Genomic DNA, 26,350 nt, shown 5'->3' on the forward strand with positions numbered 1-26,350 from the left:
TCTCACTCTTTCATATTCTGACTCACTCATACTTTCTCACTTGCGTTCCCTCGTACTCTGACCGCCTCTTTCTAAATCCCTCATAGTCACAAATTAATTTACTCACTCACTTATATTTTCTCACTTGCACTTACTCTCATTCACACTTGTAGAAAGTGCCCCTTTTTGCATGGTTACCCCCCAGATTTTGACACTGACTTAAACTGTTTACTTGGCATCGCAGAGGAAATACAGTCGATTAAGGGTCCAACGACCCGAAATATATAGGGATGATTGACATGACATGTTAAATATTTGTGATACTAAGAATCAACTACCTATGACATATATATATCTATGAGAGTTCATCATAATGATGTTTTGAATACGCAATAAAATTTATTTGACAACACGAAACTACAAAAAATTGTGGACTTTATTTTGAAATTGAGAAAGGTTACTACAACCTAAATCTGAGTGCAACAAGGGGACACTAAGTAACGTCCAACTTAGTGCTATACTCAGAGTAGAAGAGGACCACCAGTGTCCCCATGTTTCCTAACATAGCAAGATCTCTAACTCCCACGTGCAGCTTCTTTGTGATGGGACTGATCCCCATTGCACAACATTGGGCACCCGATGCTGTTTTGCACCTCTACACCTGGCCACCCTATTGCCACATATTGTTAACTCTATGTGCTGCCTTGGACGTTGCCCCATACTCAACTTAAATCCAGGAGATTGGTCTCGTAAGTCGCTGTGCTCTACCTGTATGCCATACTTGTTTTTCCTCCATAGGATAACATTGCGCCCTCTGAAGAAGTCACTGTTGACTTTTAAAACATAAGTATTTCACTTGCAAAATGTAGTTACCTGATCGTATTAATTCTGGTGCCTAAATATATATAAAGATGCATGTTACTTTTATAGATCAGTTTGGATCTCCTTGAGTCGTTAGCACCATTTATTGACTAGTGTGTGCATTTGCACATGTCTTACTCAAAGTTAAGTCTAAGGCTTCTCGACCACATTACCCCTTAGAAGAGCACCCTGAGAATGCCAGATCAAGCACCTACCCACTAGTAAGGAGATACCTGGACTCTTTTCACGGTATACCTCTATTTGGTATACAATATAAAGAGCCAGCTTTGTACAGTACCAATGCAGAAAAAGAGCGTGTCGATTTGAGAAATAAAATCGTCCCCAAACAACCCTCTGCTGAAATTGTAGCGGTCACCATGGGACCAGAGGTTGGATACTTGAGCAGGTTGTCCTCTCTTGAGGTTTGACGATTTCTTGCTAAATAGAACAGGAACTCAAAATGGGACTTGGTAATTTTTTGAGAGGTGATGTGAACCTTGCCCGGGACAAATCTGAAATTCAGTCTGAAGCTGGGGAACTTCCAGTCTGATACATTTTCTAACAAGTCCCCTGAGAAACATTTGAGAAAGTTTCCAAACTTTCTTGTGCAACCAAGCAAGAACAGGAGTACACTTGCGAGGTCTTCGGGACCTTCTGGGAAAACTGGTTCAGATTCCCATGGTGTACAGCAAAGGCAAACAGCAAAATCTAGATAGGCCCTGTTACTCGCCATCTAGGCATTTCTGATGCAGTGGATGGTGTTCCTGTAGGCGCACAGGAGTTGGGCCAACTGACTTTGAAAACCACTTCTTTGTGTCGGATACACATGGTAGCAGGTCCAGTCCTTTCAGGTCACCGGCAGCAGGTCCAGTTCTACTATTTTTATTTGCAGGTCCAGAAAGTGTTCTGAGGTGGAGTTTTTGGGGTGGAGCACATTTATGCTTGCCACCACATAGCGGATGGGGTGACTTCAGCACACTAATGGGGAAAAAGAATTCCAGAGGCAACCATGCCACTTTTTCAGGAGGTCTATTTGCCCTACTGCAAACAATCCCACTGTGTCCCACACTCTCAGAATCCAAAATACGGAAATCCATCTCCCCTTGTGAAGTCTATCTGCCCACCCACAGAAATGGCCACAGTAATGAGGTTCCCCCTCCTCTGTGGTCACCCAGTGGGAGTTCTAGGGTAGCTTTCCTCCCACTGGGTTAGGCCTGCCCTAACTAGGGGGACACACAATGTGGGCCTTTACAGATCTCGCCTAACGTTTGCTTGTGACCGCGAAGGCCCTTTTGAAGTAAACTAAGTTCCTGGGCTCACCCTATTTGGTCTTACTTTCCTGCTGGGGAAGAAAACACCTCGGCAGTCCAAAATCATTGTGTATATATGCTGTAGGAGTAGTTGTGGCACTCCTTCACATCTAATTCTAGTTAACAGGCTGGGCAGTGGCTGGAAAGGTAATGCAAATGAGCCTCCAGCAGCTTCAGGCAGGGTCCGTGTAATGCTCTAAAACTTACATTTCCCTTATATTTTTTTTCACAACACATTTTATTATATTTTAGCAATATTTTAAGGCGAAAATGGTCCACAAACAGGCATTTCCCTTAAATCTAATAAAAATCTGCCTTTACCCATAGACTGAATTATTATTAAATATAACAAGTCTTTGAATGGAGTTTGTAGCTGGTAGAGTCAAACGTTTTATTTTGAAGTGTAAAGTCTATGCACCATTTACAACCTGACCAGTGATTATATTGTTTTGGGCTTATTCACTAAAACGTGCCATTTCAAATGTCACACATATCCCACTCTTACATATTACGCACGTTACCTTGAAGGCAGTAATGTGTGCTTTAGGGTGTCATAGTTCATATTTAAAATAGGTTTTTGTACCTGTCAAAAGGATGATTTTGACCTGTCTGGACAGCATGGCTCATGCTGCTGATGTTATGTTACACAGGGTAGGCCTGAAGCCATGTTTTTGCTCTCATTAAAGGCGGTAGAAACATAGGTGCTGCAGTCCACAAAAGACCTTCCATGTCATGGGTGTATGGCCATACTGGAAAGTTACATTTGCAAATCCGGTTTCATTCCAATAACCGGTTTTAAGAGACCGAGCACATACAACGGTTACTGGATAGTAATATCTCCGTCTTGGAGTTCAAGATTACCAGCAGACAAGCGACGATAAAACAATTAAGAACTGAGTGACCACCGGAGGGCGCTAGGTGGCGCCAAACCAAGATGGCCGCACTATCGTGAGGCTCTCGCCTGATTGAGCACCCTACTCATCCTAAAGACCATCCTGACCGGTGAAAACTGCCCGGAGGGCGCACCATAATGTCCGTGTAATTCCCCCGCACACAGCGGTACCAGGATTGTCGCACTAGCCCAGCCTACTGCCGAGATATCCGCCGGCAAACCGGAGGGCCGACTGCTGTGCTGGCTCGAGGTCTGCTTCCCGGCCGGGTCAGCCTACCAGGAAAGGCCGCTGCCTTGAGGCCTATGCGGAGCTGCTCCTCCCGCCGCGAGATTGGAGAGCTGAGGGTCCGCAGTCGCCAGCACCTTCAACCTTGCTGCAAGCAACCCCCGCAGTCCGGTACGGTGAGCTTCGAGGGAGGGGGAAAAACGCGCACAGAGAAAACAACTTGCTAGACGGGCAGAATAGCCGTTAATCAGGACTTGATAGACGCTGTCCTCCATACTGCCGGATTAAGACTATTGCCTTGCCTATTCTCGCCCGCTCCCTGCTGCAACTCTGCGGGTGGAGGGGCTCGGAGATTAACCATAAGCCCGTGCATGGCCGGGAAGCACCACTCCGCCTGCTGGTGATGCCTGTCCCCCCCACTCTGGGACCCACTGTATCCCGCGGCTCCACGGCCTCTGCTCTGCCCAGCGACACACTACGTGCATTCACGACCCCTCGGACTGCCGTGCTGGTTCGGGGTCTGCTGCCCGGCCGGGACAGCCCACCAGGAAAGGCCGCTGCTTTGAGGCCTGCGCGGAGCTGCTCCTCCCGCCACGGGGGTGGAGAGCTGAGGGTCCGCAGTCGCCAGCAACTTCGTCTTGCTGCAAGCTATCCCCCGCAGTCCGGCAGCGGTGGGCTTCTAGGTTCGGGGAAAAGACGCGCACAGAGACAACGACTTGCTGGGCGGGCTGAATAGCAGTTAATCAGGCCCTGATAGACACTGTCCTCCATACTGCCTGATTGAGACGGCTGCTTGCCTATTCTCACCCGCTCCCTGCTGCAACTCTGCTGGTGGGGGGGGCTCGACGATCAACAATCAGCCCGTGCTTAGTCGGAAAGCATCCCTCCGCCTGCTGGTAATGCCTGTCCCCCCACTCTGAGACTCTGGGACCCACAGTATCCCATTACTACTTGGCCCCAAATCACCATTTTGTCTGCTGAGGCCTGGTCTGCCAACTCCCCTCCTTTGGATCCTTGCCTTTCATACTGTTCTGCCCCCCTGGTTGAGCAGACTGACTGCGGAGCGGACTACCTACCCACCTGCCTTTACTCTTCCCCCCCCCCTTGCCCACGTGGCAGTGGGGCCTGGATCCGGACCGCGGAGGAGGGACCCCGGGCCTGGCGGCGCCGGTACAGGTGGTGACCGGGTGCTGACGCTATCGGGCGCGGATATCTCCGACGCTACTGCGCCCTTTGGTTTTGGAGCCGGATAACCTCCCAGGACTCTCCAGCCTCTGGCCCATGCTGCCCCACGCTCTGGCTACCGCATTCCCTCTGGCGCCGCTGCTGCCAGAGGGAGTTATGGGCCGCAACGACGCCAGGCAGTCGAAGATCCCCTTCGAGGCCAAGAAAACGCCCAAATCAGCGGCTGGTGCGGAGAGGAGTCCCCCATCACCGGCACCTCAGGAGGAGGACTGGAAAACCCTCCTATTAGGCATGAAGCAGAGCCTCACGTCCATCGACTCCAAAATGGATGCAATTAACTCTTGCATTGACAGCGTAGTCGCCAAGCTAGAGCGCCACGACACGTGTATCCAGGAGGCTGAGGACAGAATCTCTTCATTGGAAGACGGGGCCACCTCCAGCTCCAGACAGGTAACCCAGATGGACAGACTCCTCAAAATAATCGCCAATAAAAATGAGGATTTGGAGGCGAGGTCCCGCCGCAACAACATCCGCGTCGTGGGCCTTGCAGAATCCACAAACACGGGGAAGATTGAGGTCTTCGTGGAAAACCTGGTTGTCGAACTTTTTGGTAAGGAAGCCTTCTCCCCACATCTCATCGTCGAGCGCGCGCACAGGTCTCTCGCCGCGCGGCCTCCCCCGGGAGCCCTGCCGAGACCGATTTATAGCACGTTTCCTCAATTACAGAGACCGTGACGCCGTGCTGCGATGTGCCAGAGAACAGGGCCCAGTAAAATATGGCAACACTACCCTGTCCTTCTTCCCCGACTTTACCCCGTCAGTCCAAGACGCCAGACGTAAATTTGCTGGAGTCAAAAAGAAACTTCAAACTCTGGAGATCCCTTACGCCATGCTTTACCCCGCCAAACTAAAAGTGTCTCTTCACGGTAAACAACACCTCTTTCAAAACCCTCAGCAGGTGGAGGACTTTCTGAAGCAGCAGAGGAAGGAACAATCCAGGGAAGATGCGGAAAGAAGACGCTCCAGATCGCAATCTCCATTGTCCCAACAAGACTGACTCGATCCACGGATTTGTAATTCGCAGTTACTGCCTTTGCTTGCTCCTTGACTTTATTAGCCGGAGGACACAATGGGTCGACTGTTGCCTCCGGGCTCCTGAACTACTTCCTACATTGCATCTTGGACTACCATACCCCTTTTGCAGCCGGGTGTTTGCCGTAGGAGACCCAACTGATACATTCTCCGGTGAGGTACCAGCTCTATTGCTTATACATGTTGGTCTGATATATACATATGTGCTCGATCACCCACCTCCGTCCCGCACCTTTGGGCGGGTGGAAGTAGGGAGGTGCGAGGCAGGTCTGGTGCCCCTAGTTTGAACCCCCAATGGGTGATCCCCTGCGAGCCTCTCCCCTTCTGAGGCTGGGAGGTGGTATGTTTATGCTCTTCGTTTTGATTTTCTTGGGATGTTGGGTTGGGGGGTGGGGTGCTCTTTCTCGGCTGGTTGGGAATGCCGTAGTGGGTGGGGGTGGATGGGGCGTCACGCCGGGATATCTGAAGATCCTGTCACCTGCATTGTATCTGAACTTTCGTACCTGACAGGCCGCACTGACTCTCGGCGTGAGGGTTTTTTCGTTTGGGATTGGTTATGACTTGCCCATGCACTGATGCTATAGATGTTGCATTGCCCCGTAGGTTGGGAAGGGTAGATAGGACGAGTTTACGAACCGCTCTGGTCTGTGATCGTAATTCTGAATGTTTGATCTTGTTTGCTGCATATACCTGCCATATTCTCTTTTTGTGGGTTAGATGGAAGACGTGAATGCTAGACTCCCTGCACTTAACTTTCAGCTGGTATCGTGGAATGTTAGAGGGTTGAACGATCCGAGAAAGAAAAGGCAGATACTAGGCTACCTGGACAGACACGGAATCTCCGTTGCCATGTTACAAGAAACACACCTCCTTCCTGGTGGGCTCCCCCTATTCGTTTCAAGATGGGCTTCCTGCAGGGTGTTTGCGTCCTATTCCAACTATTCCAGAGGCGTAGCTATACTTGTGAAGAAAGGATTGGGATTTACTCCAGAAGGCACGGATGTAGATGCTGGCGGGAGGTACTGCCTGGTCTGGGGTACACTGTATACTCATCGCATACTCTTCGCCTGTTACTATGGCCCCAATGTTGACAACCCTGAGACACTTCTCACTATGTGGGGTAGGATCCAAACGTTCGGCATCACTCACGTAATGTTGGGGGGAGACTTTAACACTGCTCTACAACCGGGGTTGGATAGGTCGCACCCCCAACCATCGCATTACACCCATACCCAGCGCACCCTACAGGGCATAGTGGACGACCATCAGTTATTAGATGCTTGGCGGCACCTGAACCCCTCCCTGAAACATGGCACACACCTCTCAGCAGTACACTCCACGTGGGCCAGGTTGGACTACATTTTCCTGACTACCGGCATAGCTCCCTGGATTGTTAAATCCCTACGCCTAGAGCGCACTCTATCTGACCATTCTCCGGTCCTCCTTTCGCTGCGCATCCCCCTTGAAACCTCCCCGTACTTATCCTGGCGATTGAACCCTGCACACCTCACTGGCACTGCTTTCAAGGCGGAATTGGAGCAGGATATTACAGACTTCTTTGATCGCAATATTGAATCTGTCTCTAGCATGGCCACGGTCTGGGAGGCATTTAAAGTCACGGTCCGGGGGTGGTGCATATCAAATTGTGGTGGTGTCCTCAAAGCACTTAGAGGCTCATTACGACAGATTGAAACTGAGATCAGGTCATTGGAACGGGAGGTGGCTCAAGGCAGACAGGGTCATGCAGCTAGGGTGAGACTTAGGGACAAAATTGACGAATACACAGTCGAAGCGGAGAGGGAATGCACATTTCTGGGGAAACCATACACTGCGCGCATATACGGTGAGGGTGACAGGCCGGGCAGAGCGCTCGCCTCGGCTGTGCGGCCACTTAGGCACCACAACTATGTTACCACCTTGATGGACGATGATGACGTTCCGCATAGAGATCTCCCCAGCCAACTCGGTGTCCTCACCAACCACTACAAAACACTGTACTCCTCCCACCGACGAGAGGAACTTGATCTAGGTTCCTACCTCGCGGACACAGCCATAGCCTGGATGGGCCCGACCCAACAAAAATTTCTCCACCATGAGCTAGAACTGGACGAAATTAAGGACGCCATTATGGGTATGAAATCGGGCAAAGCCCCTGGCTCGGACGGCCTACCTTTAGATTTTTATAAGAATTACATCCACGTTTTGGCTCCCATTCTGAAACGAGTCTACTACACCGCCTTCGAGGAGAGCACGTTGCCTTTTAGCATGAGGGAGGCCCTCATCACCTCCCTACTGAAACCAGGCAAACCCCCTGAGCGTTGCGATTCTTATAGACCCCTCTCCCTGTTAAATACGGATGTTAAAATATTAGCTAAGGTTTTGGCTTCTCGCCTCAACCTCCTTATGGAACGATTGGTCCTCCTGGACCAGGCAGGCTTTGTCCCGAATCGGGCTACCTCTCATAATTTACGCACTCTGCAGGCAATCTTGCAGGACATCACTCCCAGGTGTGAAGCCGCAGTAGTTTTCCTTGATGCTACCAAAGCTTTTGACTCCCTGGAATGGGATTATCTGTTTTCATTGCTGGAACGCATGGGAACACCCTACAGTTTTATAGACTGGATTAAACTTCTTTATAATAAGCCACATGCGGCGGTCCTCCTGAATGGGTCTAGGTCAGACTGCTTTGAGATACAGAGGGGTACCCGGCAAGGCTGCCCTTTATCCCCGGTCCTCTTTGCGATTGCTATCGAACCCCTCGCCGCCAAACTCCGACAACACCACAACCAGCGCTCTTTGAATTACCCTGAAAGGCAAATGCTCGTCTCGCTATATGCGGACGACATGACCTTATATGTCCATAAGCCGAAGGAAAATCTGAACCCTCTCCTACGAGAGGTCACTAAATTCGGAGCCATTGCTGGGGTGCAAATCAACTGGTCAAAGTCAGCCTTACGGATAAAACTAAGAAGTTCTCTCTCGATTACCCACTGGTGTGGGAGGGTGACGAGGTTAAATACCTGGGCATTACCATCACCAGAACCCGTGAGACCCTTATCAGGACGAATTATGGCACTGTCCTGGACAAACTAACGGACATTGTCACTAAGTGGATTCATCTCCCACTCTCCATGGCGGGTCGTATCTCCCTGATCAAAATGGTCGTACTCCCTAAACTATTGTATCTGTTCACGAACATCCCTTACAGCCCTGGGTCACATTTTTTCCGCTCCCTGGATTCCCAGCTGTCCAGGTTGGTTAACTTCTATGTCCACCTGGCAGGACCAATTGCATAATTATGCAGATCTTTTACCACACATGTCGCGTCCTAAAGATCTCTGGGGCCCGTTCGCTGCATACTTACTCAGACACCAGTCAATAGATGATCCAGACTCAACCCCGCGCGCGTTATCTGACCACGTAACGGCTGCTGCCGCACCACGAGAAATACCTGACACCGGGTCGTGAACCAATGCTCGCCCTACCCCCATCTCCTAGCACTCATTCCCTCTCTTCCACACCCAGGGAATTAGCCGCACTCTTGCACCGGCGATTGATCCTTGGCATGATTACCTTACACAACATAGGATAGCTACACTCTGTTACACTAGCACTGACCCTAGTCGGTGAGATCCGCCGATTCCCTTATATCACCCCCCCCCGCTCGTCAACCACTACCCACTAGACAGTCGGCTGATATGTGACACTTAACATTTGCCATTTTCACAGGCCAGGTCGCAGACCACACTCGACTCTTCCCCCTCCATCATCTTCATATCTTCATCCAGGGACAGTGAGCACACACCTACATTATATTGAATACATGCAAGGAATGCAGCACATGAGCACTCTGCGCTGACCGGTCCTCTTTACCACATACTGCGTATGGTGGGACTACTGAGGTTGGGAAGTCTACTCTGATCCCTAATTTGTTCTTCAAGGTTTAAGATTTACCGTAAAATGAGACCTCATAGGTTCACTGTTTACCCTCTCTATATTAATGGAATAGCAGATACCGAACTCTCTACCAGCTTATGATGTACCACTACGCGGCCGGCCCCGATGGGTTGTAGGCGACATGCTGTGTTACCTAGGATCCCCTCTGATAGGATGTTGCCGCTTGGATATGATACTCATTGATAGCGCTGCCGGCCTGTTTTGAATCAGGTTGTAGGCACACAAGCTGTGTAATCCTCCTGTGATCACAATAAAGGTCTTACAAAAAAAAAAAAAAGAACTGAGTGACCACTTAAAACGAGTCACTTTGCAACAATGCATTATAATGTATTAGCATACGATCCGCTCTGGGGGTACCACGCGCTACAAACATGTCTAAATAAGACTAAAGCTGGGTCCAAAGAGTCAGAATATAGAGGGGAAGGGGGCAGTTTTGATGGTCCCTTTTTATAAAATAACAGATGGCTCTATGAACATTGCAAGCACTAGTGGGCTGAGACAGTAATTTTCATAGATGTTAAAACGGCAGTTGGAAGATTGTTTATAGTCGAGCAGAGAACTTCCTTGGAATGTATTAAGACTGGGACTGTGACTCCAGATCATTTGTGGGCTTTACAGCTCCAGCCAAGGACCACATTAACCAGGCATCATTTGTCCATGCTGTTGATCCATTGGCAGGTGAGGGAGTTGCTAAATATGTGATGAGGTCATATACTAGCCTGGAGCCCCACCTGAATACTAATTTTCTTTGTTGTAGAAAAACTAAAGGGGTTCCTTAGAATCAGATTTTTTTCAGGACACAAACTTGAGCTTCCTGTACTAATGTGGTACTATAGGGCATACATCCCACTGCCCCATTGTACAAGCTTGTTATTATAGGGCATGGTGATGACGCTTGATACTGTGGGGCATTGGACTATATACACTTAAGGAGCTTAGTATTCCCAGGCACTGACAAATGTGTACCCTGTAGGAATTCAGCATTATTAACTGTACATTGGAATGTATATAATGGAAAATCTTGGTCTCACAAGGTGCACATTATGATGTCCCATAATATCGAGCACCTATAGGACCCCCCTGCCGATGCCCCTAATACCAAAGTTCTACAGTGTTTGCATCCCAGTACTCCAGTAATAACAGGTCTGTGCGGTGGGAACTTGATATTAGTGCAGTCCCGGATGCGTGCTTTTATGAGCTTGCTAGAAGAGGAAACTGGATTGTTAGCACTAAGGCTTAATATTTATTGCACGGCAACGCTTTGTGTACACTGTAGGGACTTGATCTGGTAATATATAATACTGTAACCTGCTGTTTGAGCATGGCAATATTCAACAGACTAATTCTTGACCTACGAGAGGTCACTAAATTCGGAGCCATTGCTGGGGTGCAAATCAACTGGTCAAAGTCAGCCTTACGGATAAAACTAAGAAGTTCTCTCTCGATTACCCACTGGTGTGGGAGGGTGACGAGGTTAAATACCTGGGCATTACCATCACCAGAACCCGTGAGACCCTTATCAGGACGAATTATGGCACTGTCCTGGACAAACTAACGGACATTGTCACTAAGTGGATTCATCTCCCACTCTCCATGGCGGGTCGTATCTCCCTGATCAAAATGGTCGTACTCCCTAAACTATTGTATCTGTTCACGAACATCCCTTACAGCCCTGGGTCACATTTTTTCCGCTCCCTGGATTCCCAGCTGTCCAGGTTGATTTGGGGAGGCAAGCAGGCCAGATTAGGGCTAACGACGCTAATGCTGCCCTACCATCAATGTAGTGATTTTAAAAAACCTCGCAGACCAGTGTCTGCACGAAGTGGAATATAAGTAGGGGGTTGTACCCAACTAGTGTCACTGGGACCTGGGTGATCAATGTAGTGAGGCAATATACCAAACAAAACCCGAAAATAAGCCCAGAAATCAGATGGCAACAAGGTTTTGAACAGAAAGTACTGTGGGGAAATTCACTCCACTTGTTTTAAGAATCTGTCCTGAAGAAGGTAGAAATACAAGAAACCGAAACGCCGCGTCGACCTGTGATTCTTTCTTTGTTTTTAATTGGTTTTTATGCAAATGTATTAACGTTGTTTCCTCAATTAATTGTATACTTTGTAAAGATGGAATTTTAAATTTGTATGTATAATAAATGTGTAACAGAGTAACTCATGGTGTGGTAAACTTTTCCTTTTTTTTAACATTTATTGAAGACATTGACTTTTGTACATTCTTTTTGAAAACTAGGTCTTTTGTTCATTGTGGGTATTACTAGAAAACTGTCATTCTTAATGTTGATTATACGGTGAGACAATAGTCTCCTTTCGATAACAGTTGGCATCTGTAGGGATACAAGTAACTAGAACAGTAAATACACATAGCTCTTTTGAACATACACGGATAGTAATCGAGCACGAATCACTGTAACTTTACCTTTCCCGCCAGATTATTGGCATGCTTTATAAATTTGCTTCCTGAAAATTGGAACATTCACCCTAGATTCCAGGAACTAGGTGTTAAACACAGTCCTAGACTGTCTTCTCGTGGGGACGCCCTGGTCTCTCATTTTGAAGATTTACTATCCCCCCAGTCCCCTATTAGTCTGTGTGGGGTCCTCCTTTTTCTTTTTAACCTTTACATGCACTACTCCAGGCTACAGCCCCGAAACATGTCGTCTCCATGCTATATAAGTATGCGTACTCTGCCACAACACCTCTTGCCCTTCGAGCGCGCTCAGACTGGGATGGGGACCTGGATGCCCCACTCACTGATGACCAGTGGGAATTGAGCTGCTCCCATACTAACTCAGTGACAGGTAATGCCCGCCTCAGACTACTGCATTTTAAATTTCTGCATCGCCTTTACCACACTCCCGCCAAACTACACCGTTTTGGCTTACGTGATAATGATCGTTGCCTCCGCTGCAACCGCCCAGGTGCCCACTTCATGCACCTAGCGTGGACTTGCTGTTCAGTCGCTTCCTACTGGGTGGAGGTGTTTGAAGCCATGTCGGACATAATGGAGATTGCAATCTCACCCTTTCCGAGAATTGCCTTGCTGGGACTCTTTCCCCCCCCCCCCCCTGTGCTCAAGAACAATCGGAAATTGTTTGCATTGGGGTTCCTCTTAGCGAAACGACAAGTTGCCTGTAGATGGGGACGTGGTCGCGCTCCCAAGTTTAAGGCTTGGTTAACTTCTATGTCCACCTGGCAGGACCAATTGCATAATTATGCAGATCTTTTACCACACATGTCGCGTCCTAAAGATCTCTGGGGCCCGTTCGCTGCATACTTACTCAGACACCAGTCAATAGATGATCCAGACTCGACCCCGCGCGCGTTATCTGACCTAGCACTCATTCCCTCTCTTCCACACCCAGGGAATTAGCCGCACTCTTGCACCGGCGATTGATCCTTGGCATGATTACCTTACACAACATAGGATAGCTACACTCTGTTACACTAGCACTGACCCTAGTCGGTGAGATCCGCCGATTCCCTTATATCACCCCCCCCCCCCCCCCCCCGCTCGTCAACCACTACCCACTAGACAGTCAGCTGATATGTGACACTTAACATTTGCCATTTTCACAGGCCAGGTCGCAGACCACACTCGACTCTTCCCCCTCCATCATCTTCATATCTTCATCCAGGGACAGTGAGCACACACCTACATTATATTGAATACATGCAAGGAATGCAGCACATGAGCACTCTGCGCTGACCGGTCCTCTTTACCACATACTGCGTATGGTGGGACTACTGAGGTTGGGAAGTCTACTCTGATCCCTAATTTGTTCTTCAAGGTTTAAGATTTACCGTAAAATGAGACCTCATAGGTTCACTGTTTACCCTCTCTATATTAATGGAATAGCAGATACCGAACTCTCTACCAGCTTATGATGTACCACTACGCGGCCGGCCCCGATGGGTTGTAGGCGACATGCTGTGTTACCTAGGATCCCCTCTGATAGGATGTTGCCGCTTGGATATGATACTCATTGATAGCGCTGCCGGCCTGTTTTGAATCAGGTTGTAGGCACACAAGCTGTGTAATCCTCCTGTGATCACAATAAAGGTCTTACAAAAAAAAAAAAAAGAACTGAGTGACCACTTAAAACGAGTCACTTTGCAACAATGCATTATAATGTATTAGCATACGATCCGCTCTGGGGGTACCACGCGCTACAAACATGTCTAAATAAGACTAAAGCTGGGTCCAAAGAGTCAGAATATAGAGGGGAAGGGGGCAGTTTTGATGGTCCCTTTTTATAAAATAACAGATGGCTCTATGAACATTGCAAGCACTAGTGGGCTGAGACAGTAATTTTCATAGATGTTAAAACGGCAGTTGGAAGATTGTTTATAGTCGAGCAGAGAACTTCCTTGGAATGTATTAAGACTGGGACTGTGACTCCAGATCATTTGTGGGCTTTACAGCTCCAGCCAAGGACCACATTAACCAGGCATCATTTGTCCATGCTGTTGATCCATTGGCAGGTGAGGGAGTTGCTAAATATGTGATGAGGTCATATACTAGCCTGGAGCCCCACCTGAATACTAATTTTCTTTGTTGTAGAAAAACTAAAGGGGTTCCTTAGAATCAGATTTTTTTCAGGACACAAACTTGAGCTTCCTGTACTAATGTGGTACTATAGGGCATACATCCCACTGCCCCATTGTACAAGCTTGTTATTATAGGGCATGGTGATGACGCTTGATACTGTGGGGCATTGGACTATATACACTTAAGGAGCTTAGTATTCCCAGGCACTGACAAATGTGTACCCTGTAGGAATTCAGCATTATTAACTGTACATTGGAATGTATATAATGGAAAATCTTGGTCTCACAAGGTGCACATTATGATGTCCCATAATATCGAGCACCCATAGGACCCCCCTGCCGATGCCCCTAATACCAAAGTTCTACAGTGTTTGCATCCCAGTACTCCAGTAATAACAGGTCTGTGCGGTGGGAACTTGATATTAGTGCAGTCCCGGATGCGTGCTTTTATGAGCTTGCTAGAAGAGGAAACTGGATTGTTAGCACTAAGGCTTAATATTTATTGCACGGCAACGCTTTGTGTACACTGTAGGGACTTGATCTGGTAATATATAATACTGTAACCTGCTGTTTGAGCATGGCAATATTCAACAGACTAATTCTTGACTGTTTTTCATCTTCAGAGCTTACAGATTATGTCCTGGGCATTCCATTTGTCAGGCAACAGGTCTACAAATCTGTAGAGTCCAAGGTGAAGAAGCAGACCAAAGGCCTGTACCCGGCTCCGCTGAAAATCATTGAGGTACGTCGGTCGCGTCATGTTTCCTGTGGAGGTCTTTTTGAGGTAGAATGATGGTGCCCGCAGACGCTACTACCGATCTCCCTGCTACCACTCAAAAATATGAAGGAAGGCACATAACCAAGATTTCTCTACTGCCTCAAAGGGTGCCACAGATTTGGGATGGTATAGCGGTGACTTATATCAAGGGCAGGGGTCAGAGTTCAAAATGTAGTTCACTTTATTGCACCTGGCAATAGTTGAATGTTCCACGCACCTACAAGCAGAGTTGTCTTCACTTTACAAATTGTATTTGTACCATTCCCGATGCTGCCTGCTACGATTTGTCTGTGGAAATTATTTTCTAATTTGGGCTGTCAAAAGCTCTTCCTTGGCACTCATTCTTTCTTGTCCTTCTCCGAGATGTTAAAAGAGCATGTTAGGGTATGATGTAACTACAAAATATCTCATTGCACAGCATCCCGGCTGTACTACTCCTAGCTTGCCCCCGCAAGGAGGTTCCATCCTGGCTTCCCTTCCTGGTAATGCAGTTATTTTCCTGCCTGCTGAAGCAGTCCTGTTTGGGACGGGTACTTCCTAATCTGTACTCTGCGTACACAAGACACCTTTGTAAAATGGTCAGCACTTGTGCTTGTAGGAAGGCAAATGTGGCACTGCAGTGGAAAGGGGCACATGCCTCCGTTACATAATTCCATCCATCCAAAATGAGTGAGGCTGCTCTTTGCCCAGTGCTAGAGTGTCTGAAATACAGCTTTTCCTCGAATCCTGTAGACTTTTGATTTGCGTTGTGTACACAGGCCAAAGAAAGGCTTATTGTAACTGAAACTGAGCCCTTGGATTAGGATTAAGTATTTATTTTTTGCATTTACAATTTTGGTGCCACATCTCCATTTCTGAAAGTGGTTGTATTGGAATGGTATTTAAACCTGTGCAAATGTTCAAATTTTCCCCCATGTCTTCCTAGGTTGTGAAGGCTGGACTCGAACATGGGTCGGAAGCTGGTTATCTTGCAGAAAGACAGGTATGAATCCACTTGGCATCAGAGCATCTCTATATCATTTTGGAAACATTTTTTGCAATGTAAAACATTTTGTCCATACATACACTAAGTTTCGTCTGAGCGCAAATTGGTTTGTCGCAGAGTACAGTCACATCTTACTGAAATACTTTGTGCGTTTGTCTGATGCTTTCCTGCCTCCTAGGAGACCTAAAGCATTTTCTGAATGGTCAAGTAGGTAGCTGCTCCCTTAGTTAATGCAGGTGTGGTCAGGTGTTGGGTTAGATGTCTGTGAGAATAATTTTGGTCTTACATCTATTTTAGGCTAGGAGTTGTGGTTCAAACTGGTATTCAAAGATATTCCTTCTGTTTGCACCCACAATTGGTGGTGAATAGTGTTTTCAGTATCAACCAGTCACAATGTTTATGGGTCTGACATAGATGTTAAACCTAGTGTAGCAGCATATTGGTGAACTACACTGTCAGCGCTTGGTAGTTGTCCATTTAGTCCTCTTCCTTAATTAACTGGCCTCTTTACTAAGCATGAAAATCAGTGCATTTCTCCTTACCTTGATTTGCAACATTGCTTATCATTTTCCTGAAATCCCTGCTGATCACTGTGTCTGGTACCAACTGAAAGGCCTGCTGTGTTGCATCACTCTTCTGGTCACTGAAATGGAACTAGTTCAGGATCTGAGATAGTCTTCAGTTTTGGGCTGACATCTTGTTGCAAGTGTCCACTTCTTCTTGAGGCTGCTCCTTCCTTAGAAATGGAACACCACTGCTTGTGACACCTGCGTTTACTTCCTGAACAAATAAAATGGCCACAGATTGGATGGCGGCTTTGGTCCTGCATTATCCCTGGCCCCTTATCATTCACACAGTTCAGTATTTGTAAAGAAGCACCAAACACTCAATGAGAAGATTTGACCTTCATCAGTGTGTGGTGTTTGAAAAGCAGTGCAAGCTTAAAGTTCACAAAAATGACTTTTCATGTTGTTCATTTTCCTCTCTGCTGTCTGATTCTGCTCCTTCTGGTCATTTGTGCCAGGCTGTTTGTAAGACGCAGCAAGAGGCGGTTTTGCTGCTGAATGGTAGGGACAGAGTTTCATTAGGAAGAATGAGGAAAGTGTTTGTGTTGCTTTCTCTATACCAGCTTGGAAAATGCCATCCTGTTCAGTATCAATAAAACCTATTTATATTTGGCTACGACCCCATTTGCCAATAGTAGTACTCTGCTGATTGACTTGCAGTTGGTCTGAAGGACAGTGTTTCACAATGACATGAGAATGTGTTGATAAACTTACAACCCTTTTCTCCACTTCCAGAAATTTGGGGAGCTTGCCATGACAAGCGAGTCAAAAGCATTGATCGGACTTTACCACGGCCAGGTTCTGTGCAAGAAAAACAAGTTTGGTGCTCCACAGAAAGAAGTCAAGTAAGTTCCATCGATGCTGCTTCCATATCTAATGTGTCTCTGTGTAAAGCATGCGCGGTAACTACAGAGAAATAGCATGCTTTAAAGGTAGAGTTGTACAAACATTTACAGGGGCAGTGAGGGTGAAGTATGAGTTCAAGTGCCGGCAGCATTCCTAGTCTGTAGCCCTCTATAAATTTCTGTTGTAGATTTTCTCCATTTTAGTGCACATGAGGTCTTCTTACTCACTCCATCTTGGTAAGATTTTAATAGCACATAAACCTCTAATTACCCCCATGTAAAGTGTGTTTACTATTTGTTCAGTCAGGGGGACCATGCTTTGCTTGTGGACAAGATTGCACGTGAAGCAGTTTTGAGTGGATTAGTAGTCCGATGCAAGCTTCACTGAAGGCTGTGGATATTAATTGAGGTTGGAACAAGGAGTGATGTGCATTCGTAGAATAGGGAAATGTCCTAATTAGGAGCTGTTCAAGAGAATAGGGAATGGGAAGTGTTTTCCCCATACTTGAACAAGGATTTTTTTTGGTTACAGATGTTGGGTCCGCCACAAAATGGGAGGACGGGTGAGCGTGAGACTGGGTTGAAGTGATTTTCTAAGTCTACAAAGGACTAAAAAGTCTGCCACTTCCTTTGTTCTTATCTGGAACACTATTTCTTGTGTGTGAAACCTAGGAGTCAGAAGCTGCTCGTTTGAAACGTTTATAAGTGTCCAGCTGAGCACTAAATGTGCAGTAGTAATTTTTGTAGGTCGTCCTTGTGTTTTACAAGAAAATACACAAACGTGAATTTATTCACTAACTTTTGTTCCATCAATAACACCCATGCCTATCACTGGGCATTCTTCATGGCCTCCTTAGGGCTGCAACGTTTTTGAAGAATCAGTACTTGAGATGCAGGTGAGGCAAGGGAATAGTGCAAGTGGAAATTACCTGCAACATTTAACAAAGAAGGAGAGTTTTGCTGCAATGTTGTCAAATGGTATGAATGAATATGTATTATTTTGGTAGTTGGGAATAGCCGTCTCGATTTAGTTTTGCACTGTAATTGGCTTCTGCCTAACCTGTACTTGATGCCTTCTGTAAAGTAGTTATCAATGTTGCCTTTTCTAGTGATTTGATGTTAGGATCCGATGAGTGTCTGCTTAATGTCAACTAGTCTGCATTCATCTTGGGAAGCTAGAGTTTCAATCTGAAGGGGCAGTTACTAGCCACATTTGTAAGGCTTTCTGCACGCAATAATGACTGCCATGTGGATTGGCTCTTGAGTAACTGGAGGAGCCTATTACATAGGTTCAGTCTTTAAATAAAGATAGCTCTAACATAATAATGGTCATTTAATGTTTACCTTCTTGATAATGTGTACCAGAAAATAAGCTTCTTCTTGGCTCCTACATAGATCTTGCAGTTCGAGGCTTTTGGGGTGCTGAATTCTTATCTGTGCATAGATCGCCGCCTAGTGTTGGGTCCGGATGATTGCACATTGTTGTCCTGGAAGAGTCTTCGATGTATCACGAGATAGGTGGCTCCTCCCCTGGACTACAGTGCGCATGGGCATCGACTCCATCCTCAGATTGTTTTTTTCCGCCATTGGGTTTGGATGTCTTTAATTCCCTCTTGTCGGAATCGATAGAAAAACTTTCTAAGACCAAAAGGTCTTTAGTCTATACGTCGGTATTGTTCTTGCGTTCGGCTTTACTCTTCTAGCTCGGCTCTGAGCCGGTTTCTGTACTTCCACGTGCTCTCGGCGCAAAAGGCCTAGTCAACGCTCCAGACCTATCGACCATCCATCATGGACCGAAGTCCATTCAAGAGATGTCCGGTATGTAACTCGAAGTACCCACACATCGACGTCCACCCGGTGTGCAACAAGTGTCTGTCGCCGGACCACGATGAGGCCAAGTGTATGGCCTGTTCACGCTTCAGGTCCAAGAAGACGTTTAAGCTTCGACGAGCTGCACACCTGGAGGCCCAGCAATCTGCTTCGGCGCCTGCGGACATTTTCGATGCTGGGGATGTCGAGGAAGAATATATCCAGGACGTCTCGGAATCAAACCCCGCGTCGGACGTCGATGAAGACTACGACACTAATGCTGAGGTGTTCGAAAGCGAAGAAGACGTCGAGGAGGTAGGAGACGACAACGGTGCCCTTGGGGCCATGGAGGATAGCTCGGACGAGGAGCTTCCTCAAACTGACTCTGGGGCCGTGCCTACTTTTAAGGCCCAGGTCGAGGGATCGCCTTCGGGCCTTACCCAAGACCTCGAAATGGGTTCCACAGCCCCGCCTTTGGGCCCGGCCACGGACATTGTTACCGAGCCACTCCCTGGCAAAACGAAACCGAAAGTTAAACCTATGGTCTCGACGCCAGATACTGCGCAGGTGCAAGTATCGAAACCGCGCATCGCGTTGGTCGGATCGAAAGCTTCGGAGGCCTCGGCGCCGAAGAAACTGAAGATGGCTGTCGAGCCGAAAGGCCTAGTCAAGGGCGTCGAGACGAAGTCTGCCACGCCGAAGACTAAAGTAAAGGTGGTCGATACTGGCACGTCGGCGCCGAAGTCGGTCGACGCCGGCAAAGGCCCTGTCGACTCGAGAAGAGCTGTCGACGACCCGAAGAAAACTCTGTGACCCCAAGAAGCGGCTCGATGACCCGAAGGTCCTCTCTGCCCCACGTCCGCACGACAAGGCCAAGGGCGCTGCGCCCCGGGAGTCGACTCCAAAAGTGGCCTCAAAGGACTCGACGCCGAAAGAGACCTCGAAGGACTCCGCTGAACCGGCGCGTCCATCCGCCGAGTTCACCAAAAAAGTGGCGGACTCCCTGCAGCGCATCAGGGACGGCGCCGCGGCGGTCGAGCCGAAGGACACCCCGCCTGCGAAGCCTGTGGAAAAACCTGTTAAGGCGTCCACGCCGATCCTCTTTACCTTGCCGCCTAAAACGGCGCCGAAGGCTTTCGCTCCTAAGGCAGTGGCTGGCGTTCCCGAAAAGTTCTCCTCGGCGCCGAAGGCGTTGTCGGTGGTCCACGCCCCGCGACCTCGACACCCTTCGGAGGATGAGCGTCAGGAACACTTCATCGACGCCGAAACAGGCAGGCTTTCCCTTCTGAAGCAGAAAATCACCCCAGAACCTCAACTGGAGTCTTACAAGATCCCCCTCAAGAAGAAGGACTCTGCTTGCTCTCCGGTCTTGGTGGAACCCCTTTCACCACAGACTCATGATGTGTCGCCCAATTACTCCGATGTGAACGCTGGTGAGGGTGATGAGGAGGATGAATAGTTATCCAGTCTATACAGACCCTGAGGATACCAATGAGCCCTGGGCAGCTGGTGGTGACCCTGGGGATCCTCATTCAGGACAAGACCCTCAACTCTTTTCTGCAAAGACTTCTCCTGCTGAAGACTCTGCTGCTTTCAATGCCCTCATTGAACGGGCTGCTAACAGTCACAATGTCCAGCTGCATGCTGACCCTGTGGATGTGGATTTCCTCTTTGACACTTTTTCAGTATCGGAAAAGACTGTAAAAACTCTGCCTATGCTAAAAGGTGTTTTGAAGCATGCTGCTGAGATCTTCAAGGAACCTACCAGGGCAAGGGTGATAAACCCTAGGATTGACAAGAAATACAGGTCGGCGCCTACCGATCCTACCTACATTAAAGGACAATTGCCTCTGGACACCCTTGTCGTCTCGAATGCCCGGAAGAGGGCCAATTCTCAGACTGCGGGTGATGCTCCTCCCCCAGACAAAGAATCCAAGGTCTTTGAGGCTTCAGGGAAGAGGGTAACAGCACAGGCAGCCAACATATGGCGCATCTCTAACACACAAGCGCTTCTAGCGCGTTATGACAGGGCGCACTACGATACACTAGAGACCCTGTTGCAACACCTGCCTGATCAATACAAAGAAGGGGCTGAGATGCTGATCCAAGAGGGGAAGCTAATCTCCAACGCTTCCATTAAGTGCGCTCTGGACGCAGCCGATACCGCTGCACGATCTATAAACACCAGTGTTATGCTTCGGAGACATGCCTGGCTGAGAATCTCTGGATTTAAGCCAGACATCCAAACCACCATCCTGAACCAAACGGTTAACCCAGATCACCTGTTTGGCCTAGAGGTTGACACCACCCTAGAAAAAATGAAAAGGGACACTGACACTGCAAAATCGATGGGTGCCTTACAGTCCCAGCAGTTTCGGGGTGGGTCCTTTCGTCGCTCCAACACTAGAGGCGTCTCAAGGGGTCAGCTTTCCCAATCCACGCAATACTACAAAAGCAACACCCAGACTACTTATGCCAACAAGAGTCGAGGTGGATATCGCGGCAACAGCTCAAAGGGCAGAGGACGTGGCAACAGCTCCAGGTCCTCTACCACCAACAAACAGTGACGCCTTGTCACTGCCCCCCGACCACACAACACCGGTCGGGGGGAGACTCCAGCAGTTCCTGCCCGTCTGGAAGTCCATCACCACGGACAGGTGGGTCAGAAAACTTATCCAATACGGTTACTGTCTGGAGTTACAATCCACTCCACCCAACATGCCCCCCAAGACACCGTCCTATGTCGGACGAGCACTTGCACCAATTGCAGCAGGAGGTCACCGTCATGCTGCAAAAAGGGGCAATAGAGCTCGTGCCTATGCAGGAGAGAGGCACAGGGGTCTACTCCCTGTACTTCCTAATACCAAAGAAGGACGGGTCCCTCCGGCCCATTCTAGACCTCAGGCCCCTCAACTACTACATCCTGTCGGAGCACTTCCATATGCTGACCCTGCAGCAAGTGCTCCCGCTGCTCCGGCAGGGGGACTTTCTCGCAACCTTAGACCTGAAGGATGCGTACATTCACATTCCACTGCACCCTTCACACAGGAAATACCTCAGGTTCACCATCCAAAACCAGCACTACCAATTCAAGGTTTTGCCCTTAGGTGTCACCACGGCACCCAGGGTATTCACAAAGTGCCTGGCGACAGTGGCGGCACATCTCAGGAGACGAAACATCCACGTCTACCCCTATCTGGACAACTGGCTCATCCAAGCGAAGTCAGCCCAGCAGTGTGCCGCACACGTGTCCCACACCATTCACCTCCTGCACGATCTGGGATTCTCACTGAATTACCCGAAATCCCGCCCACATAAGGCAGTATCTGGGCGCGACCATAAACACTCTGGCGGCCACAGCACAGCCGAATTCAGTGAGAGTCAGCAGCATTCAATCGCTGATCCAAAAATTCAGACCTCAACACTCGCTTCCATCGAGAGTGTTCATGCAGTGATGGCCTCCTGCATCTCCATAGTCCCTCACGCGAGACTACATATGCGTCCGCTTCAGGAGTGCTTAGCACGTCAGTGGACTCAGGCTCACGGGCAGTTGAAAGACCTAGTGTTGGTGAGCGGTCGGGCATACAACTCTCTGCATTGGTGGAATCCACGAAACCTTTGCAAGGGCCGACCGTTCCAAGAGCCTGTGCCACAGATCATCCTGACGACGGACGCTTCTCTCCAGGTATGGGGAGCGCATGTACTCCAGTACACTGTGCAGGGACTATGGACGCAACAGCAGGGGAAGATGCACATCAATGTTCTGGAACTGATGGCGATCTTCATGGCACTAAAAGCCTTCAAAGTACATCTGTGCAACAAGGTTGTGTTGATCCGGACGGACAACATGACGGCAATGTACTACATTCAAAAGCAGGGAGGAACACACTCTCCGCAGCTGTCTCATCTGGCTCAGAGCATGTGGAAGTGGGCCATTCAGAGGAACATCTTCCTCATGGCAGAGCACCTCCCGGGCAAGGACAATAAGATGGCGGATCTGCTCAGCAGGCACAGCCACCAAATGCACGAGTGGGAGATACATCCATCAGTTCTCCAACCGTACTTCCGAAGGTGGGGTCATCCAGAGATCGACCTCTTCGCCACAAGGGAGAACGCAAAATGCCAAAGCTTTGCCGCCAGGTTTCCACACCCACAGTCGCAGGGCAATGCGATATGGATGAACTGGTCAGGCAAATTTGCGTACGCTTTTCCCCCAGCACCTCTGATACCGCTGGTGGCACGCAAGCTCAGGCAGCACTCGATGACTCTCATCCTGGTTGCTCCAACGTGGGCTCACCAACCATGGTACACCACGTTTCTAGAACTGTCCGTGGTACCGCATCAGAGGCTACGTCTCACACCCAGCCTTCTGACGCAGAGCCATGGCGTCCTTCAGCATCCAGATCCGCAACAGCTCGATCTGGCTCCTGAAGTCCTAGAATTTGGCTACCTGCACTTACCTTCTGACTGTATGGACATCATTCGGGAGGCAAGGAAGCCCACCACCAGAGCATGCTATGCGGCAAAATGGAAGCGGTTTGTCATTTATTGTGCAGACCACAACATTAACCCGCTGGATGCCTCTATTCAAAATATCATCTGTTACCTTTTCCATCTGTACAAATGTAATCTGGCCTATGCTTCCATTCGCATTCATCTATCTGCAATGGCTGCTTATCTCCAGAATAGGCAGTGTGAGAAGTTGGCCTGATATATAGTGTTCACTATTCTAGTGAGCACTTTGCATCAGTCCAAACAACCCTTTTGGTGATTGGTTGTAAGTCAACCTTATAGACCAGCTATCCTAGTAGCGTGGATACGAGCAGTCTTCGGGCTAAACTCTAGAGGGCGTGTTAAGCCAGCTGTTATACCATCACATATACCCCTTGAACACCAAGTGAAAGGACACCACACAAGTGTTATGAAAATAAACAGTGTATTTATTTAAATCACAACAGCCCTGTACTCTTTATGAGGACAGGGTACTAAGCACACAACAAAACTCTTAGGAAAATACTTCAAGTGCACAATCTACACAAATGCCCGAGGGCTTGGAAAGTTTAGTGTTCTCGGGCGAACCCGATAAGGTAAGTCGGAAGCGACAGTGACTCTGGACACTTAGCTAATGAGGCTATGCTGGGGCACCGAAATGCCGAAGTTACCTAGCCCAGGGGCTGCGGCTGCATAGGTCTTTACAGACGTCGGGAATCCTCGCTGACGAACCAGGAGCCTGAAGGAAGGAGTTGCTGGCAGGCGACCAGTGAAGATAGTTCGAAGGGATCCAAGCCTGGATCGAAGATGGATGACACCTGAAAGCAGAGGGGACCAAGTTCGTAACTACTAGCCAGTAGTCAGAGGGCACCAGATGACAGTCACCTCGACTAGGTGAGTGGGCGACGCTAGGCTCTGCAGTCTCACGGACCAGGAGGCGTTGTCGGCGACCAGGATGGAGGTGCGAGCTGTCCCACGATGGTTGATGCTGTCGGCGTCGCTGGGCCCAGGATCGGGGCAACAAGCCTTGGCAAATTCAGGGCCACGTGGTGGACCTAAAATGGCGTCTTGAGTGGACCAGGAGGGTCCGGGGTGCTCCTCTTTCAGAAGGGAGCAAGGGCCAGTCTGGAGCAACCAGACCAGCAGCGTTGTTTGTTGTCGGGCGTCGTCGAGAAGGCCACAAGCCAGCGGGCTAGTAGCCAGACAACGTGATGAGCAGCAAAAAGCAGAAGGGCCCCACGCAGATCGTGGAGATGCTGGGAGGCTGGACTTCGGTGCTGGAGCTGCTCAGGGTCGGGGCTTCTCGGATCCCAAAGCACTCACCAGAGGATTCCTCGGCGGTCGTGCTGGATAGAAGTCGTGCAGTTCTGATGATGGCCGGTCCCTCGAGGTCTCGTCGCACCCACGGATCTCAGCTGAGCTGACGATCTGGGTAGAGGTCAGAGGTGCCAGAGAAGCAGGGTCTCGTCGAGCTGGGCAGTCGGATTCCGGAGGAATGACGTGCAGCAAACCGCAGAGTTCTTAGATGGTGCCTGCGGATGCAGGGTGACTACTCCTTAGTCACAAGGGAGAAATCTTGAGAAGAGTCTTGAATGTCCTTTCGTAGAAAGTAGTTCTTGATTCAAAGATGATCTAATTTGGAAGGGTCCCCCCTCCTGCCTTTATCCTAAAGAAAGGGGTGGGTACGTGACTAGGTCCTGCCCTAGGGGTGGGACCAGGAAGGGGGGTGGTTACACCCCTCTCCCATGCCGGACTTTCCCCAGGCCAGGGGCTGGTGTGCCTCTGGAACTAGTTCTAGCCGGCAGATGCGTAGTGAGCACCGGGGTACCACTCCGCAGTCACCTTCCTGTAAAGGCCTGCCTACCCAGGATACACAAAACCCTGTCTGGGATGGTGCGAGCACCGCCCCGGACAGGAAACCCTTTATCCAAGCTCTCCTTGCTGGAAGGACTCCCAGCAGCAGGAGGTCAGACTCGTGTCTGTGGTGGCAGCATCCATTTTGTGGAGCTGAGGCTTCAGTTAACTTTAACCGGGGTTCACAGTTACGTACATGTCGTGTCCCTCTAGAAGGGTGGAATGCTAACCCCGTCGCCAGCATTGGCGAGGGGTTAGTATCCCAATTCGTATGACACCTTACTCGACATGTTTTGATAAATGTTAGAACTGGTTATTTCTGGTAGGCTAAGGCTGACGCCAAAGCCAGGCAGAAACCACCATTCTAGTCAGGGCAAGGAAGTCACACGCCAAGATAACCTCTGCTCACCCCCTTGGTAGCTTGGCACAAGCAGTAAAGCTAAACTCGGAGGCAATGTGTAAAGTATTTGCACCAGCGCACAACAGCAACAACATACTAGGCACACCACAAAAGAGACTCCACACAAGGTTATTATAAAAATAACTTTTGTATTGTAAAAACACATCAGATAAAATCACACATACATGGTGCCAACTGGCACAGGCAATATTCATATGGGATTATTTACAAGACAGGGCCACATGGGCCACTGTCTTAGTCAGATATAGCACTTCTAGAATAAGAATAAATGTAACATAAAATAATAATCAAAGATAACAACCAGTAACCACTGGTAACAGGAACCAGGACCTTACTAGGACCACCTGTACTAAGAAAGAAGAACCACCTAAGTATCACACAGCATTAGGGGTCTAAGAAAGAATACATTACTCATGATGCAATAAACCTACATTCAGAGGAGTAGAAAAGACAACCACCTAAGAATAACCACATTTAGGGGTATAAATCAGAACACCTTACCCATGATGCATGAACACATTCAGAGGAGTAATA

The 26,350-nt window shown here is 48.7% G+C and overlaps 1 protein-coding gene across 2 annotated transcripts in view; it reads left to right on the top strand.

The window, feature by feature from the left end:
- HADHA (hydroxyacyl-CoA dehydrogenase trifunctional multienzyme complex subunit alpha) overlaps window positions 1–26,350 on the top strand; it is a 120,202-nt gene that overhangs the window by 42,636 nt on the left and 51,216 nt on the right. For both annotated transcript variants that reach the window (XR_015296705.1, XM_086928099.1), the window contains exons 9-11: window positions 14,691–14,809; window positions 15,771–15,827; window positions 17,132–17,241. Coding sequence is in view for 1 of the 2 variants with exons in the window: in XM_086928099.1 (XP_086784225.1) it covers window positions 14,691–14,809; window positions 15,771–15,827; window positions 17,132–17,241 (286 nt within the window). In the remaining variant the exon portion in view is untranslated. The remainder of the gene's footprint in view (window positions 1–14,690; window positions 14,810–15,770; window positions 15,828–17,131; window positions 17,242–26,350) is intronic.

This window comes from Lissotriton vulgaris, chromosome 6, assembly GCF_964263255.1.
Source record: "Lissotriton vulgaris chromosome 6, aLisVul1.2, whole genome shotgun sequence".
NCBI classification, from domain to species: Eukaryota; Metazoa; Chordata; class Amphibia; order Caudata; family Salamandridae; genus Lissotriton; species Lissotriton vulgaris.